Source organism: Ptychodera flava, chromosome 18 (assembly GCF_041260155.1).
Source record: "Ptychodera flava strain L36383 chromosome 18, AS_Pfla_20210202, whole genome shotgun sequence".
NCBI classification, from domain to species: Eukaryota; Metazoa; Hemichordata; class Enteropneusta; family Ptychoderidae; genus Ptychodera; species Ptychodera flava.
In genome coordinates this window covers 16462730-16482991 of record NC_091945.1, presented here as the reverse complement: position 1 = coordinate 16482991, position 20262 = coordinate 16462730, and the positions used below count along the sequence as shown (strand labels likewise).

Genomic DNA, 20262 nt, shown 5'->3' with positions numbered 1-20262 from the left:
CTTTCACCTTCATATACATGGCTTTCAATGTTTCCAACCTGCGTCCACCAATTCATCATTCTGATGACGTGATCAGTCTCTCAATGAAAATGCGATGTTGAAACATAGGGGTTGCCTCATGTCCGTCCCTAGGTAGGTGTTTTGTTGTATTGCTAATAAAGGTTTATTCTACCAACTTTTGGTGTTTTAGCACTGCCCTTGACAATCTTCCGTAAACGTTTTATCACCATGCTGCATCTATTATCTGAAAAGTTTGATCGCCTAATGCGCCAAAGCAAGCAAGGGTAAAATACCTTGCTGGTGCGTTCGTTGTTGACTTTGTGTGATAATCTGGTGACAGCGTCCACATATTAGTAATTTACCCTTGCTTGCTTTGGCGTACTATGCAATCAAACGCATCAGATAATAGACGCAACACAGTGACAAAACTTCGCGTAAGATTGTCAAGGGACAAATACGTGACACGGCGAAGGAAAAAAGAAATTGTTACAAAACCAGTGCTAACATAAGACCAAGACACTAAAGGTTGGCAGTATTCTTTATTGGCAATACATATCATAGTCAAACGTATTAAAATAAATTATATTACCATGCCCTGCCCGTCGCATTTTGATTGGGCGAGCTGAACCACGTGACTGACCACAAATACACAGTAATGGTTTGTTTACATGCCCGTGAATATGAATAATAAGATTAACAACTCAAAGTATCGTAACTTTACAGCTCAAACGTAAATCATAATCAATCACAAAATAAAATGGAGCACTTGTAGGTCAAGTTGAGATACTTTTTTCTGAAAACATCTCCGGATTTGCCAATTTTTACAGCGCGCGTGACAGTGCGTCGCGTATTGCTCAGTTTCTGGGGCCCATTTGTCGTTCGCTCCTGAAATTTTCGGAAATTTTGAGGGTTTTCTTGGGTTCGCTGATAATAATGGAAATAACAATCTCCGCTCTGACCATTTACGTTTATTTGTGGGCGCGGGCTCGAGAAAAGCCAAATTAACGGGCTCGGCAAGCCTCGCCCGTTAATTTTTGGCTTTCCTCTCGCCCTTGCCCACAAATAAACGTTAATGGTCAGCGCGTCGCCCACTATTTCTATAATAAACTATAGCAAGAAGAACCCTGTGTTGAGCCGAAGACACCCCTATCCCCGCCCCTGCCCCTGGGGATAAACATTTTGTGCAGCCGCTATGATTGAAACTTAAGCTTCACACGTCCTTCTTGACAGAAACCTGAAAACAGACATTCTCAGCATGACAGTATGCGTGGATTTGCAAGACTGGAGAATAATGGGCCAATGTTAAGTTGTGGTGCAATTCAATATTAGGTAATGGGGTGTGTCATTAAAGTCTCCCTCAGACAAGCACTGATTTCTACCGTGAGGAAGATGTAATCTACATGTAAGTTATTCAGGTCTGCTCGTACATTTTTCAGCGTTGTTCGTCAGCACTCGACATCAAGTTGGATGAGTTGAAGGACCGGTAGGAGGAAATTTTGATGGTTTCTTCACTACAGTTTCTGTAATATCAACTACAATTTGTACTACTCCCCAAAGCATGCATAATATTCAGCTTGTCAACTCAGCCTGTACACATTGTGTAGACTGCATTTTTATTGTTGACAAGCTGAATACTGAGATACCCAGTATTCAGCTTGTCAACTCAGCCTGTACATGTGTAGACTGCATTGTTATTGTTGACAAGCTGAATACTGAGATACCCAGTATTCAGCTTGTCAACTCAGCCTGTACATGTGTAGACTGCATTGTTATTGTTGACAAGCTGAATACTGAGATACCCAGTATTCAGCTTGTCAACTCAGCCTGTACATGTGTAGACTGCTTTGTTATTGTTGACAAGTGAATTCGTGTCCGGAATAGAATTGAAACGAAAACAAAAACACAAAAAAAAACTTTACACATGCAGACGCTGGGTTGACAAGCTAAAGACATGTAGTTGGTATTTCAACATGCTTTGGGGAGTAGAAAAAGAACTTGCAATTGATATGCAAAACCAAAGTATTGAAGATAATCCTTGGACGTGGATAATTACAACGCGAGTGAAAAACAGAACTCCTTACGTTTAGGGGTGTTCTGTTCTGCTTATTCTGTGCAAGTTCACTAATATATTACATCTACCATCGAGAACAATAGAATTTTGCGCACGCTAAAAAAAGCCGTACGGAACTTCCATTTACCGTTTCAAGACTCCCCAACCTCTGTGGGTGCATCTGCGGTTTCACCGTTGAACGGTGTCAAGGGGCCCATTCTTGCGCGAAGTGTATTGCACAGGATCTCCAGAAGCAAGTCCAAGATAGAGTTCCAAACTTGCGCTATAAATCGGAAGAAAAATCGGTGACAACGGTCAATACTCGGATAGTTTGATGCACCAGTCACTAACGTCATATGATCATGATGATCACACCCTGGAACCGGAAACCACGTGTTTGCGTGATAACCAATAGTCATTCAGTTTTTTTTTTAAGAAACGTGTGTTCAACTCCCGGGTTCAACTTCATGTCTGCATTTTCATTTTTCTGACAACCTGTTTGTGCAATTTATTGCGTTTGGCTGAGGGCCAGAATACAATTTATGATTTCCCGCAAAACTTTCATTTGGGGGAGGGGAGAGGAGGGGAGGGGGTTTGATGTCAAACTCGATCGGCTTCGTTTGCCATGCGTAGGTGTACAATTATCCACAGGTAACGATAGAATTTCTCTTGCTAAACATTCGAATACGGCTTAATTAAACGTCTTGCGAGGAATCAATAAGCGTCTTGGTCATTTCACTATCTCGCCAATCTTCGTTTGCCAAGGTCTCTTGTCCGTTCTTGGATGCTTGGAAGTAACGGACCCGTGCAAGCGGACGATGTATCTCGCCAGACCTGTCTTTGTTTAATACAAATGGTAATATCGATCCAAAATTAAACGAAAGAACAAGGATGGGGATAAGCATATTTTACGACTTTGCGTGCATTGTGTGCTTGCCCCGAGTCTGTGGGTATGTAAGTATGAAAAACAGTAAACTGAAGATATAAACTTCAGCAGACTACCACGTTGATTGTGAGGTGTTTTCTAAATTACTGCAATATACTAATGCATTGGCAAAATGCAGATCGGGTAACCACAGCGTGACCCCGAGAATAGCCAAGCAGTGGGGGGTCCGGGGGCGGTCTACATCCACTGCAAGGACTTATAGTAACACTGAAAGTAAAGTTTGTTCTGCAGAAATGCCCTTGTCATCACCGAACTGCAATGTCTTTTAATGAAAGTTTCATTTTTTATCTCTAAAACTGATACAAGAGGTGAGACGTTGTACATTTTCATCATGAGTTTATGTGTGTTCATTTTCTGTATCACAAAGGAAAGCCACACCATGAGAATAAACAGATATTTAACATTTTAATAATATCAAATGTAAGCATACACAAAGTATTTTCGTAAAACTCTGAAAGTCTCAAGTCTTAGCATGATGGCACAGTCGTTGTTGACAATAAACACACTAACCAAACACATTAAATGAACCACAACGCACAAAATTTGGACAAGCACTAGAAGTATATATTTTTTCTCTTCAAATGAGTATCTTAAAGATTGCTGAATTCTAACGTCCCCTAGATATCTAATTTCTATGTTACTGTGTTTTAGTCACTACGCTGAGCTCAAAGCATCCGGCGTGCGACTACTTTCTAGTCCTGCTGCGGTACACCAGCCTATACTTGTAACCTTTTAATCTGGTCACAAAACTAACATATTCGGAAATGACTACTCGAATAAATTCACTATCATTATATGCTTACAAAATGCTTATATGATTCTGGTAATATCTAAGTTCATAAAATACAGAAATAAAGCTGTCAATCTCAGACAGTCTCAGTTTGTAGAAGGAAATACGCACAGCCTATCAAACAAGATATAGGAAGTGATGAAGTAGTCAATCAAATATATTTCGAAGAGTTGATCCACTTTTGGAATTGTCTTACAGCGGATCATGTGCTTTTTTCGAATGCTACTCGTCCACCTTGCCACTGAAACCATAAATTGCTCTTTAGCTCTAAACATTATTCACCACGTGTTAAAACAAAGAAGATATGAACAATGCCTCTTATCTCGATTGAGGTGTGAGATGAGGAAAAAAATGAAAAAACTGACGAATTTTAAGAAAGAGAAGAGAAGTTTGATAAACTGCCGCGCAAAACAAGAAACAGAAATTAGTGAATGACGAGTGATTGATGCTATGAACTATTAACAGGTGGACGAACCAGTGACACTCTAAGTAATCTTCATTCTTTGCATTAATGTACTTTTACATGAAATTTTAAAACATCGATAAAGGTTATTACTATTTTAGCAATTAATAAATCTTGTTTGTCTGTATTTAATTATCAGACGCTTGTCTTCACAAGAATATTGTTTACTTTGATGATACGGAGGAAAGAGTGTGAACATTAATCTAACCACCCCATTCTATGTAATAAGGTCCACAGTCACCGTTGATAACAATAGGGTTAGGCCAAACCATTGTTGTGAAAGGATTAAACTTTCGACAAAAATCAACACCCATGAAACGAGAAGAAAAATTTTGACGGTTGTCGTTTTAGAAAACATGATAGTATCGTAATAAATTCTTGGCTAAACAGCCCATAAAATACACCTTCCATTTCTTGTCAAGATTCTATAAAATAATATTCTTAATTATTGGTCAGAGACATAGGTAGATGATGTCGCCGCGGTGAGAAGGATGAGTTCTGTAATCGGCCTATGTGATCACTCAGGGTGTCTGTATCTCAAAGTTAATATTCTTAGTATTACACAGAAGGGAGATCAGGCAATATATTCGAACTACATTGTTTCGTTTTCTTCGAATGAAATTGAAGTGTTTCACAGAAAGTAGTTATATTTTAACGTAAATTGGCACATTGAAAAACTCATTGGTTGACAGAAGGAGTGGTTTGTCTTTCGGTTTCTTTCGTTCCTGAAGTAAATGCTTTAATCATAGTCCCTCTAATTTAAATTGAGCCTACGACACCTGATAAGCTCGTTCGATTGAACTGCATCTCCCCGACGTCTTCACCGAGATCATATTTTCAGCATCTTCACTCACTCTCCTACTAGTGAAGATCTTTACATTCTCCACAGAAACAGTCAATATGTTATGAAGAAAATTCACATGTTAAAAGTCATATATAACTTTTTGCTCCTTTAAACCGTTGATAAAAAATGGGACCCCCATCAGGTTCATCCTAGAATAGGCCCGCCTTTGTAATTCACGTCCCTTAAAAAATTCAAAAGATCAACAAAATTCCACCATTTACAAATATTTAAAAATCTCATGGGATTATGTCATCGTTGAGATGATTTAGTGACAAAATCGGATCGTGTGATTGTAGAGTTACATTAACCAATGTGAAAAGCAGTACTGGGGCAGCAAGCGTTTATAGAAACATGAACCAATCAGTGTGTATCTATGACTTTCACCCTAGTGTTTTTGTGTCTTTCAGGGCTTGACTGCTCATTTTTTCCTTGTTGTAACGCACAGTTTTTCTAAAACGTTTCTGGCTGGTCACGATACACCGCAGTGGTGTCATCACGATATTCTCGAGGATTCTCGGTTATTCTCACGTCAGTGTAGGCCTCGGGCTGGTTTGTGCGCATGTCCGAGTACTTCACCGTCACTCCCCTGTTCTTGATGCAATATTTCCGATATCCTCGGATGGCGAAGGCCACGGCGATGATGATAACGGCGACGATGACAATGACACCGAGAATAACGACTGAGAAGAAAGAAAGAGAATAAAAAAATGTAGTTTCAGATAAAAGTACACAATCATGGCACAAATATGACTTGATCTACACCTGATGTGTGTTCATTACACAGTTTACAACATCCGTCGCAATCGCCTTTGATGCGATGTATAATTTTAACATTTTATCACTTTTTGAATGATGTAAAAGTTGCAAAATAAATTCATCGATACCGCAATCTGAAGGCAATCTTGTAGTCATAAGAGCTCAGTTGGCCTTTATATCGTACGGTATCTCTTCTGGTTTTTAAATTTGAAAAGGTCGCGAGAACTTTGAATAATTTCTTATTTAATACTTACTGTCTTTGTGAACTGACGATTCGTTTACTTGTTCACCAACTGTGAATAAAGAAGAGTACCATTAATGTATTCACTTAGGTGTATGCGCTTCGAAAGTGAAAGACTTAAACTTGGCCGCTCAAACTTTCCTCAATGAAACTTTCAAACTTTCTCTCGTCAAATCAAGAATAAAAATCAGGGTTCATTGTGCAAATTTTGATTCTCGAGAAACAAATCACCTAACATTTACTGACATTTGAAATTCAAAATTGCTGCCATCTCTATGTGAACTCGATTGTGAAAAATAAAATTTTCCAATTTCGGAAAAATGAGATGGCAAACATGTTTCTTACTCCAAGAGCTTTAAAATGACCCCAAGTGGTAGATTAGAAATTGTAAAAAATTGAATGTCAGGTGAGAATATCTGTCCCCAGGGCGCATTTTACCATTAAAGCGAAGATTTGGCCATTGCCAGAGAGTATCGCCCCCTCGGAATTGAAAGACTAACTTTTCCTCAAACGTTCCGTGAGAATAAAACGAAGAGGTCACCCTGCGAAATTTAGTACCATAGAAACAAATTACTGAATATTTACAGACACATTAAAGTCAAAATGGCCGCCGCCATCACATTATAGAGTGGGACCAAATTTTCGATTTTCGATCACTCTGTGATCGCAGAGTGTGTAAGTTTGTTCATGTCCAAGACTTCTGTCTCACGCGAGTGTTAGCCACAGCGCGATTACTGTCAATGTTATACAAGTTCAGGTTCGTGCAGGCTTGAATCGATACGTAATTTGTCCCCGTTACGTCACTCGTAAACACGTAAACAGACAAACAAACGAAATGTCTATGATGACGTATAATCTTGAAGGCCCATATCATAACATTCATTCTATCCTTAAAATACATTTTTTTAACAATCCAAAATCATATATTTGTCTAAAAATTTGTGTGGTCACAATGGTTCAATGTCAGTGTGAACAACTGATTTTAAGTCCGGATCAAAATCCATTGGTCAACAACTAAATGTAGTACTCCGTACACAATGGATCATGTTTGCAAGGCTAACATTTAGTATTCCGAAATACCTTACAGGAAACAAAATATTAAAGAAAATGCATTTTTATAGGACAAAATAATGCACATGTTATCAACAATTACTGCTATTGTCCCTCAAAGACACAACTTAAGTCGAAAGAAATATAAGAAGTGTGCAGATTGGATTGAAAGGTCGCAGATCGGAGGATCACAAAATATTTATCTATAAGAGTAACTTACATCCTTCGTCTTCGTATTCACATATGAACTGCTCAGCGTGATCACATCCATGGTCGTTCAAACCGGAACTTTCCCGACGCATGGTGACGCACATATCGGTCTCACTGCTGGGATTATCTTTGGCCCATTTGTTGTCATAAGTCAGTGGCTGTCCGTTGGACCACTCCCACACATCCTTGTCGTCACTGCTTCTCATCAGACCGACCCAAGTGCCGTACTTTTTGTTATCAACTGGACAAGACATTATAATAGCAATGGTTATCGTCATCATCATCATTGTCACCATTATGATCATCGTTGTTGTTAATAGTTTCTATATGGTTATCATAGAGGGCGCTATTATTATAGAAAGTCGTTTAACCTTTGACACCTGGGGATCCAAATTAGTTATCATGGTTTTATTTCGCTTATTTGATGTTGCTAGCGTCGGTATAAAATTGAAAATAAGTAAACATCTGCTCGACACAACCCGCAAGGATGTGTAGTCGGCAATTTTCATACAGGAGGAGGCGTGCAGGGGCACGCATGCGCCGCACAGAATCTGAGATGTGGTTAAAGTCCTGCCACCGTTTGTAAACCTTTTCCGTGTGTTAGGATCGTTTAATATGAAACTATACGGTTTAAGGGTGAGCCCCATACATTAGCGCTTACAGAGAGAAATGAATTTGTGTGAAAAGAATCACATCGTGTCTGGTGCGTCTATTCTTATGAATCTCCCACGAAAAGTAGGTTGAAAAGGGACGTAGCTGTAACTTTGGGTGATTTTTTCACCATTTTTGTGCTTAATGTCAACCACATTTTCTTGTTCAAGTCCAAAAATCATGTTGATATACACAGTGTTGAGCTCGTCAAGTCAGCCTGTGCATGCGCAGATTGCATTGTATGGTTGAAGAGCGAATTCTGGTTCGAACTAGAATTCATATGTTAGCAGGTAACAGTGCATTTTACATGTATAGTCGGAGTGTTGACAGACCAAATAGTTGGTTTTTCAGCAAGCATTCTAGAGTAGGACAAGAACTTGAAATTGACATACAAAACAAAAAAAATGTGGGGGAAAAATCATCAAAAGGTATTGCTTCGGGTCCTGAACGCAGAGAGAGAAGACTGAGAGTTGGGCAGGGACCTACATGACAGTATAAGTCAGGACTTACATTCGCCACCTCTGTATGCTATTTCTTCCTGGATCCACTCATATTCCGACGTAGTTTCTAAATTGACTAGTGTCGCTCCTTCGTGACGAGCTGAGCAGTTGGCCGCTGCTTTATCGCGTGGCAGCACCTCTTCCTTGCCGTGGAATGAATAGCAAGACGCATCACGGTGCACCCAGCCGGTCTTGCAAGGCTTACGAGCTGCAAAAATATCCAATACAAGGGACACAATGAATTTAATTATCAACAAATATGTCGATTATGTAAACGGTGTCAAATCCCACGTTTCTACATGTAATTTACATTTCTGAATTCAATTTTTACTTCTCGACCTTTCTCTCGAATTTCTATAATTCAATTTTACAACCCGGCTTTCTATGAAAGGTTGAGTAAGGTTGAATTGTAAAGACTTTAATTCAGAATAATAAAATAGAAAGAAGTAATTTTGGCACAGATTGGACACCATATCAAGACTACACATGCAAATTTGAAACCCTTCTTTCATTTGACCCTGTATCGTTCGTTCAGTGGATATTGAAGTCATGGATGCCGGTTCAGCTTTGTCCAAACCGTGATCGAAATTGAAAACGGCGAAACAAAATAAAATCGACCTGAATATCCCAGACGAAGTGAATTATGAAAAAAGTGTAACTATAAGCACACTTACAAGTTGGTTTTGGTGTCTCTGGTCCTGAAAAAGGAAAGGAGGAATGTCAAGATTATCAAGATTTTAGTCATTTTAGCCATGGTTTGTCTTATGTAAGAGTCTATGGTTCGACAGTAAACATGTTCAATCGATTTTTGTCGAAAATATTCCAATAACATCGACAATTGTGTACTTTTATCTCTCGATATGAAAAGAAATGCCAAGACAGTTTCCCAGATATTGCGTTATTTCAAAAATGAACTACCTAAAGAAAGAAATTTATAATAGGTCTATTACCACGTTGAGCAACTAAATGCACATGGATTTACATGTAATTTTTGCAAATTTTTTCCGACAATCTTCTCGCAAGATTACTTAATTGTCATCTCTCAGTTTATTCATGATTGATGCGCTCAGTGCAAATCAAAAACATCTTATAAATCAGGATTTTAGCTTTTTTGGATCATGGCAGAAAATCTCCCGAGCAGGTTACTGAATTGCCGTTCATATTTGATATGCTCAGTGCAAATCAACAGTATATCCTCTAATCAGGATTTTGACGAAGTTTTGATGAATCCCTATCCCGAACTAGGACGTGAAACGTCGGTGTAACTTACGGTCAAGTTCAGCCTCACATAGATACTGCTTCACGTGATCGCAAGCCGCAGCACTGAAGCCACCAGTTTCTTTATGTATACTTCCGCAAGGTCCGTGATCCGATGGTTCGTCTGGCGCCCACAGTCTGACAGTGTCTGCAGTCATTTTCGTACCGTCTCCCCAGACCCAGTGTTCGTCTGCAAGCCGTAGACCGACCCACACACCGATCTCGACGTGGACTACGAAATACAACACAGGACATGCGGATGAACAAATTAAAACTGGAAAATTTCCAGTATTAAATATTAGCAAAAACATGCCTTACGCATTTCATACATACTGTTGATAGCTGACAGGAATATCTAAACTTCACCACTCCTGAAATCAGATAACCCAACGTTATAAGCATGTATGGCAAACTAAAGCAATCGAATTGTGTAAGCATCACACTTGTGCACGTCAACAAAAGAGGACTTACTGTATCTTTATGGAAGTCCAAATGGCCAAGCTGTTAAACAAATTATTTCAATGTAAGCTTCTACACGTTTGAAATTCAAATGCCAACATCCCGCCTGCATTCTCGCACGTTACATAGAGTATCTGCAGACAGTCAGTTGTACAGGTTTTGAAGTTTTACGACAAATAAAATTTTGGGTGTGGGCTCGGTCAGTATGGTGACGGCACAGTCCCTCGTGGGCTATTCAGCTCTGGGACTATTCGCCCCATAGACAAATGTACATAAGCGAGAAACTCGCTACACTCGTCTATGGGGCGAATAGTCCCAGAGCTGAATAGCCCACGAGGGACTGTGGTGACGGTGGTATATTCTCGTACAAATGTTGATGAGTAGGCCTACTTACACTTGTCGAGTGTCTCGAAATACGAATAGGCATAGTAGTATTCATCCGACGTCTGGATGTTGGCGAGGTGAGCTGTCTTATCGCCGACTTTGAGGGTGCTACACGCCGCTTGGGCTTGCGAGTACATTTGACCTTGCTCATGGTCCACAAACTTGTAGCACGAGAAATCGTAGTAGTCCCATCCTGGTGGGCATGGAGACGGCAGTTTGGTAGCTTTGATTGGCAGATCTGTGGACGAATTAATAACCGCCAATTCACACACATGGTTTCCACGAAAAAGTCAGACGCTAGAGACATTACTAGTATATGTAACTTTCGAAGAAATGAGGCACAACAATTTGTTTCAATTATTGGTTTGTTTGTTTGTTTGTTTGTTTGTTTGTTTGTTTGTTTGTTTGTTTGTTTGTTTATCATAATTCAATCATTTCACCGGCTTACATCGTAAATGATTCTAAGCAGGTTATGATAAGCTAATAACGTGCTAAAACAGCATTCCTGTAGTGCACACAAACATTTTCCACACTTGCCGGTGCGTGTTATATGGCTTCGATCAAAATAGAGCGCAAAACATTACTATAATAAAAAAAATTGTAAATTTAGACACTTGAGTCTTTGAAACACCACTGATATTTCTCTTCTATCTCTTAGTTACCATGACTAGTCCGTCAAAAAAATCAATTTGATTTCGTAAATTGGGACACCTACTACTCAGTTCGTATTCACAGAAGAACTGGCGGACAGCTGAACAGTTGTAGTCATTATAACCGCCGGTGTCTCTTCTGATACACCCACAAACACCATTGCCGGTAGGTTGGTTCTCTGCCCATCCGTACGTCATGTTCGCACCATTCGCCCACTTCCATTTTTTATTAGTATCTTTTGTTATTCCAATCCAAGTACCCATGTCTTTCTTGACTTGAAAGAAATAAAGAAACATAACAATCATTCGTACCGAGTATACAATTTTTTTCTCACTTCATTTACTGAACATCCTTGTTTTTCAACAATGCTAAATCCTGTCCGCATTGAAGTCATTCTTGCTGACCATAACTGCTTGCAGAAGACAACCTTACATCTTACAACCATGCCAGTTGCTAACACCCGAAAACGTGTGATTTTAAACCGTAAGGATTGCCTTCTTATATTTTCCCTGTCGGTGATTTTTTTCTGTGATATCGTTTTTTAGTCCCCGCGGACGAAGTCCGGCGGGACTTATAGATTGGGTCCCGTCTGTGCGTCCGTCCGTCCGTCCGTCCGTCCGTCCGTCATCAACAGTTTCTCAGACACTGCTAAACGAATTTCGTTCAAACTTGGCACAAAGGCATAGCACTATGACCTACAGATGCACGTTGATTTATTTTGTGATACGATCCAATATGGCCGCGAGGCGGCCATTTTGTTGCGATTTTTCATGTCTTTGGACCATAACTCAGACATCCTTGAACAGATTCTGTTCAAACTTGGCACAAAGGCATAACACTATGGCTTTTATATCCATGTCAAATTATTTTGCGATACGATCCAATATGGGCGCGAGGCGGCCATTTTGTTGCGATTTTTCATGTCTTTGGACCATAACTCAGACATCCTTGAACAGATTCTGTTCAAACCTGGCACAAAGGCATAACACTATGGCCTATATATGCATGACAAATTATATTGCGATACGATCCAATATGGGCGTGAGGCGGCCATTTTGTTGCGATTTTTTCATGTCTTTAGACCATAACTCAGACATCCTTGAACCTATTCTCTTCAAACTTGGCACAAAGGCATAACACTATGGCCTACATGTGCATGTCAAATTATTTTGCGATACAATCCAATATGGCCGCAAGGCGGCCATTTTGTTTGCTATTTTTCGTGTGTTTGAACCATAACTCAAACATCCTTGAACCGATTCTGTTCAAACTTGGCACAAAGGCATAACACTATGGCCTACAAACGCATGTCGAATTATATTGCGATACTATCCAATATGGGCGTGAGGCGGCCATTTTGTTGCGATTTTTCATGTCTATGGACCATAACTCGGACATCCTTGAACCGATTGTGTTCAAATTTGGCATAAAAGCAAAACATTATGCCCTTCATATGAACACCAATTTATTTTGTGATATGATCCAATATGGCCGACAGGCGGCCATTTTGTTGCGATTTTTTCATGTCTTTGAACCATTACTCAAACATCCTTGAACCGATTGTGTTCAAACTTGGCACAAAGGCAAAGCACTATGGCATACATATGCATGTATCAATTAACCTTGCGATAGGATCCAATATGGCTGCAGAACTGCCATTTTGTTGGAATTTTGCATGGCATTGAAGCGTAATTCAAAGGTCATTACACTCATTTTGTCCAAACTTGGCACAAAGATCAAGCACTATGGTATACATATACATGTCAAGTTACTTCGTGACATGTTCCAATATGGCTGCCAGATTGTCATTTTTTTCCGATATCGCTGCCAGATGGTCATTTTTGGATTTTTTCATGTCTTTGAGGCTTAATCATATGCAAATATTCCTTAACCAATGTTGTTGAGACTTGGTACAAAGATAAAGTACTATGGCATACATATGCATGTCTACTAATTTTTCTGATTCGAAAATTCCACCAAACCATGTGTATAGTACATGTATGTGCCGTCATGACACTAGAGGCAGTGAGGGCATCGTTATGTGTGATGTAATCAAAAGTTCCTTCAGTGGTCATTACCGGCAGAGATGAGTCATTTATTGAACGTTCCTCAGATTACTTTATTATGCAAGTCACAGGCCTGATGCGCCCGTTGCATCAATGTCATTCCACAGCTACCTAGACCACAGCTACCTAGACACCAAAGATTATAACAAAATGGACAAGCGGGGACTGTGTCATCAACGATGACTTGTCATTTTACATTTGCCTTCTTTCTTATGACCAGCCTGTAGATTCATGTATCCATCTACAAAAGCTGATGATCTATATCTATCAGGCCCGCGGAACGATGTAGCGGTCAGGTAGTCAGTTGCAATGGCTGCAATATTCCATAAGTTCAACTTTTTGAAATCGTTACTCAGAGATATATTTATTTTGTCTCTTTTCTGGGACGAATCAGTCGCGCACGCGCAAAGTAACCACTAGTTCGCCGCAGCAAGCACAGCTGTAATATTGGTAACTGGCACCAGACAAATACTGACAAAAATGAACAGTTCTGGTAGTGGTATGGCTTTACATCCCTATAGACGAGTAAGATAAACGTAAGGTGATCTCCATAAGTCTTACTGTATAATAAAACTCTAAAAATCCAATTTACTTACAATTATTAAGCGTTTGAAGATATGAATAAGCCCAATCATACTCCTTCGGGTCTTCAAAGATGGCTAGATGTATCCACCATCCCTTGTGTTGTTTATCACAAGTGAGTTCTGCGTAAGTGTGATTTTTCCCGTAACTGTACTCAAAGAACTTGTAACATGATGCGTTGAACAGGGTCCAGCCGTCTATACAAGGAGTAGACTGCGGCACGGGTGATGCCGCTGGTGTTGGAGCAACGGTTACTGAGAGACAGACAGACAGAGAGAGAGAGAGAGAGAGAGAGAGAGAGACAGAGAGAGACAGAGAGAGAGAGAGAGAGAGAGAGAGTGGGAGGGAGGGAGGGAGGGAGGGAGAGACATACAGACAAAATATGAATGAATTAATGAATGAATGAATGAATATCAATGTTTATGGTACTATCCACCGTTAATGACAGGTCTTTCTTTTGTCCATTCTCCTTAAGAAAAATCATTACTTTTCTTTCGGATTTTGTCGTCGTTTATCATGTCATTTTCTCCACTGAAACCTGAAAAAGTTTGACTCTATGCCATACTGCCTTCCAATAAGCGTAGTCGCCGTGACTTAGCTCTCTTGGTACTCACTTTTTGACCTCTGACCTTTTGTTGATCATTTGACTCAGGTGGCAGCTTGACGGCTTTTAAAGTCAGAATTCATTCTTTGTTAGTTTTGCATGGAACTGCCATAAGCTTAGTCAAATGAGAGAGGCACCTTTCCCTTGACTTATTGCATCAACTTGGGTAAGTTTTATTTAGTCCGGTTACTGGAAATCGTTTTGTCACTGTGTCAGTACTCATCATATACAATGAGTTTTCTTTTTCAATCTATCACAGCTATTCAGTTTACTGATCATTTGATGAAACAAAAATCATAAGAAAATGGAAGAGCTTATTGTATTATGAGCGCAGATGACGCCGATTTCCTATCATCTGCAGACCCGTGACTCTAAGCACCTAGTAACAATTTCTCGGTGTTATTAGAAGTATTAATGTTGTTCATAGATGATAATGTTTCAGGCTGAGAGGTCACAAGAGGTCACTGTTCATAGTTAAAGTTCCATTAGCTGTATCTTCTGGCGATTTTTCCGTTAGTTTTGATTGAAATGATCACTGACTCATGTTGAATAGCCTGTCAAATAACAGAATCGCATATCATTCGGAAACATTACGTGCCCTACAACTAAATAACATGTGATTTTACAACGAAATTTTCAATTTTTGTCCGGACAGAAATACAAACTCTGTTGACACGCGGATTGCAACGTAGGCATTCTTCTGCACCTGCGCGAGCCATTTACAGCGATTTCAAAATAAATATTCATTACTTATGCCCGGTACTTACGTCGTTGTCCATTGTCCGCGCACGTTGCGTAGCCAGATGTCTGGCAATCCACGACGCAATGTTGTTTTGATCCCGCAATAAACGTGAACTTGTACATCTGGCGTGATCGCGGCGTCAACATTATCTGCGTTCTCCCCAGCACGCTGAGCATGCCAGACGTCAACACGTTTGAACAAAAATTAGCAATTTTATGTGGCTATAACATCACTAATCATGTTTGTTTCTTCGTAAAACAACATTTTGCAACAAATATGAGCCTCCAACATGGAATTTTCCGAGGTAAAAAATGGTCAAAAGTTACAAATAATGGCCCTTTAAAATGTAACGCTACACGAGACAAATAATATCCCAAAGGTGTCTCTGTGTCATGCAGGCGCGATAAAAGTGGAACATTATCCGCCAACAACGACGGAACCATACAGATAAGATATCCCCATCAATGTGATGATGAGCAGTGTGTTACAACGCATACATACTGCTAATCATTAACAAAGCAAAGCAACCTACCTGCTGCAAATGCCGCTACTAGACAACAAGACAGCCCTATTATGAGAGTCTTCATGGTTCTTCTCTTCAGAAACGAATTTATTTCTCTAAGGATGTAATAAAAATGATTTAAGGCATTCAGTAACTCTCAATAGTGACGTAATATTCGTTGTTCTTAACCATCCATTGGTGTAACTTTTGGTGTATTTTGTATTATTTTTGTCCTGTTTGTGAAAAAAGTTCTTCTTCTAATCTTAAAATAGTGCCAACTTTCGAAGCGGACCGACTCCTCACTGTTACATATTAAGCAAAGCAAAGAGCAACATACCTCTGCATGGCAGGGCTGTGTGTTACCGGCGTTATACGGCCTCAATGTGGTGGTAGGCCGTATAACGCCGATAACTGCCATGCAGAGCTAAGAGCAACACGGCACATGTAGCTGTCGACAGTTCTGGAAGGGTAACTTTTCAAAGAAGTTCTTCAGCATCGCCTCAAATGTTCGCAATCCCCTCTCCCTTTAGAGAAATAAATTGAGAAACGTCATTTGTCGTAAACGTGACAAACCCCTTTATGTCAAGGTGGGCAACAAGTTGTTTTTGCGTGACTTGACAAACGCTCTGATTTGAACGCTTATCGATAGAAATTAGGCACTGATGAGGTCAGGGTGGTTGGTTGTTTTCTCATCTTTGTTATCGATGACAGCAGACCATGACACCGAAGAAACAAACATACGCCACCACGTTGAGTTCAGGCGGTTCTGCGACAACCCTGATGACATTGACCGACAGACAATGAAAGGGAATATGAACGATACACTAAAACCACTCAAACGAACCACAATCCTTCCATGAGGGAACTGTGTACGAGTACTTTATAATCAAGTCACATTATTTTTGGGGATAAACCAGTCGTAAATATGTGCTTGTCGTGAACAATAAATTAGATATCTCTAGGGCATGGGTCCCTGGGCCCAACTAAACTATTCATCTGTAAAGGCTGAATACATTCCACCGTTGCTGTCCGATACAGCCATATCAAGTTTTTCATGAATGCAATGTCAAGTCTTTGAGACTCGGGTAGTAAATATTTTTTATATTAAATTGCAAATTACTTGTTTACTCTGGACTTAGAACAAGCAGTCCTTCCTTGAATGATTAAAACGTTTAATGCTCTTTAGAATGGCTTTTCGTACAACCATATTTTTTCGATGATAAAATTGGACGCTCTAAAGGCATCCGTGAAAACATCGTTGAGATAAAATGTTATTACGTGTGTCAAAAAAATAGTTAGTTTCGCATGCTAATTAGGCCTGACTAGTGACTAGGAATATGACTGTTGATGCGTTTGATTCCAAACATGGAAATATTGGATCGTTTTCCTGTTTGGAAGACAAACAAACTAGTGTTTGAACTCCTCGGCGATGATGGTATTGGAATATTTTACACAATTAACGTATGGACTCCGGTGAAGATAGGTTTAGAAACTGAGGCATGTTCTTAGAACTATAGCCGAACATATCATGTGTGGTATGGCTCCATGGAACGGTGCAGTTTTAAATATTTTGCCATTTTTACTGAAAAGAACTGTTTGTTTTGCTCGGTGCAAATGGTGACTAGCCCATGGAGTCTTTTCCTAGTCCTACGGTTCATATGTATGTCACAACCCTTAAAATTGGCGCAAAATTAATATTTCACGCTCTCCATTCATTAGCGTCCTTGGACGCAACTAATCCAGCACATACCTAGAAAACCGTCGGATTTCCTCACTTAACTAGAATGACGAAAAAGAATGTTGCCTAAAAATCTGACGCTGTTACATTGAAACTGCGACTTATGCACTGTGCTTCACGTAACTGTTTAAAATTTCCCGTCCATTATTATATACCTGTGCGGTACAAAAAAGGAGAAGTTTTTACTAAACATGGACACTGTTCAGAACGTCAGCGCATGTTTGCTGACCGTGACGTAAATTGATGAAAAAGATTAATAAGGCACAATAAAAATTCAGTCGTTGAATTTTTTAACGACATACCTGAATTGCGCTGCCTCTCACTTCGTTTACTGAGAATCGTTTTCTCATAGGCGCTAATCTATTTTATTTTTTTCTTGTACAAAATTTCCCTAACCATATTCTGACATTATCTTTCTCAGCAATCCCGCCAACGCAAATAAATGAGTGACACATGCCACTGAGGACGACACAAAGACTTCCAGTTCAACAGGTGTCAGGTCGCTCGGTTGTGTATTAACTAGTGGTGAAACAACTCGTCGCCATTTTGTTTTATAAGCGGGTACAGGCAACATGATGTTGTATTGTGGGTAGTTGAAGATCTTACACGATACATTGTAAGTGCGGTTAATCGCGGATCAGCCTGTACATTTTCACACACAACAGAGAAGTTTACAATAAAAAATTCTGAAATGTCATTGCTTTGTTCTTAGTCTCTGAAGAAGACCGTTAAATTGCATTAATTGGTTCCGAAAGTGTTATTCAGTGCCGAAAAATAGCTATGAGTTGCCTCGTCTTCGACAGCATCACACAACAATGTCTTCCTTTTTGATCACATTTAACTGCATGGCGCACTAAGTGTTGCTGTCCTTTGCGTTTCCGTTCAACCTTAACTCCACAGCCCTAGGGATGTGCATACAGAGGTTACATGTCTGTATAGGTGTTACACACACGGTGGGAGAATTATTTAAACCGTAGAAACACGGAAAATAAAATTAAATAAATCAAATGAATCGAGTACATTACATATTTAGTTTAAGTTTTCCCATGATTTGTTTTGATAATGATTCGATGACGAAACGTTTTCTTTTTATCTCAAGGCTTCAAACTGGCCTTGTAATGTCCTTGTACTGAAAGCTTACTGAAGGTCAACAAGATGGGAGCTTGCCATGCCATGCCGAGACCGCTGCTCCTCGCATATAAGTCCATGTACTTTAAAGTCTTATAACGGAGTATCGACTCCTATACAAAGACGATTTTGTAATTGGTTCCGTAAATAATGATGAAATACAAATGTTTGTGAGATAATCAAGGTCATTATTGAGTGTGTTTATCTGGAAAGTGAGCAAAACAATCAGTAAAACATTTTGCCCAATCTTTGTTTCTCATCTAGAACCCGTTCGTTTGTAAGTTCAGCGATTTCCGGATGTTGAACAGGTAACCACACTAATATTTTACTAATCAATTGATTCTGGAATATTTTCTCCTGACAACTGTAGTACCTTAATTAAGCTTTTCGATGAGATCATTGCAAACCAAACTACAACAAATTCAATTACACTACATCAGAAGAAATATTTCCTATCGGTTTTAGATTTGAAAATACATTCAATGTTCTCAATTGCACATGCTATGGTCCTCATGCTTATCCATCCCGTCGATTTGAACGTCGGTACGACAAACGAAAGAATAGTTTGGCGAATAAATTCTTTTCAGCCTCACGTTCAAAATGAGGAAAAAACACGAAGTTTCAAAGTTTCAGAAAGAGGTTGTATTTTTGTTTCATTTGTGAAAAAATAGGGAAGCGGCTAACGGCGATATTCGCGCGTGATTACAACCTGCGCTATCATTGCCATTGGGGGCGCTGTGAAAAGTTATGGCGTAGAGTCTTTTGGTATAGAAACGGGTACAATTGCTGCTTGGTACCAAGATATTTTGTAAAATCTGGAACAAACCGTATTTAAGTTGAATAAAGGTTCCACTTTACACCTTAAAACGAGAAGTCTTTTGTCCAAAACCTGAGTCAAATATAGAGAGAAGTGCAGGCGGCAACACAAGACCAAAGTCCGTTTTGTGACACAGAAGAGGGCACTCATTAACACTGAAATACAAGTGCAGACGATTTCAAAAACTAAAACATACCTTTATGGATGAATTAATTCCTTATCGTACAGTAATTTCGTCAGTTGAAGTATCCTGCGTCTTGTACTGGTGACATGAAATAAGAATTATCGCCCCAGTAGCGGCAAAACGGCGTAGGTGTACAAAATTTATGGTATGAACAAACAACGACCACCCGCTGCTTACTGCCACGGCAGATATTTATACGGTGATGTCATAGTTAAAGTTTAACTTTATAACCAATGATTGACGGTATTCACAGACTAGCACTTGTTGGAATTCGATTATCAAGGGCATGGCCTGTTTACATACAAGGGACAGAACGGCGTGGTTTTTGACGTGAAAAGCCAGAGGTCGTTCGGTGATTTCTCAGAGTTTGAAGAAGAAAAATAGTGGCGGCTATGTGCTTGAAATTTTGAAAATGTATACTGACCCTAAAACTACGCATAGGAAGGCCGCTTCGTGCGTGAAGTATTTACACTCCCACGCTAGATAAATACTTGTGTGTATGATGTAAGGACCATTGTTATATTTTACTTACTTAGCGAGAGAAACTTCTCGGGAGAAATTACCAGAGAAGGAGGACTGGCGGGGGTGTCGTGTGTGTGCTCTTCTCAGCAAAGCCGAACAATTTAAACATACATAATTTCAAAGCT

At 39.7% G+C, this 20262-nt stretch overlaps 1 protein-coding gene across 2 annotated transcripts; it reads right to left on the bottom strand.

Annotated features, from left to right (window-relative positions):
* Positions 1-3379: 3379 nt before the first annotated feature.
* LOC139116998 (macrophage mannose receptor 1-like) lies at positions 3380-20136 on the bottom strand. 2 transcript variants are annotated; one of them, XM_070679792.1, is made up of 11 exons: positions 19628-20136; positions 15779-15864; positions 13915-14154; positions 11317-11526; positions 10612-10839; positions 9772-9990; positions 9176-9199; positions 8512-8709; positions 7361-7591; positions 6104-6142; positions 3380-5773 (listed from the first exon to the last, which is right to left on the bottom strand). In XM_070679792.1, exons 2-11 carry the CDS (start codon positions 15831-15833, stop codon positions 5544-5546), a joined length of 1674 nt encoding a protein of 557 aa, XP_070535893.1. In that variant the 5' UTR covers positions 15834-15864; positions 19628-20136; the 3' UTR covers positions 3380-5543. The 2 variants fall into 2 exon arrangements, with proteins under 2 accessions (XP_070535893.1, XP_070535894.1); XM_070679793.1 differs by having other exon boundaries at positions 3384-5773; positions 13915-15002; positions 15573-15864; positions 19628-20036.
* Between the last annotated feature and the right edge of the window lie 126 nt (positions 20137-20262).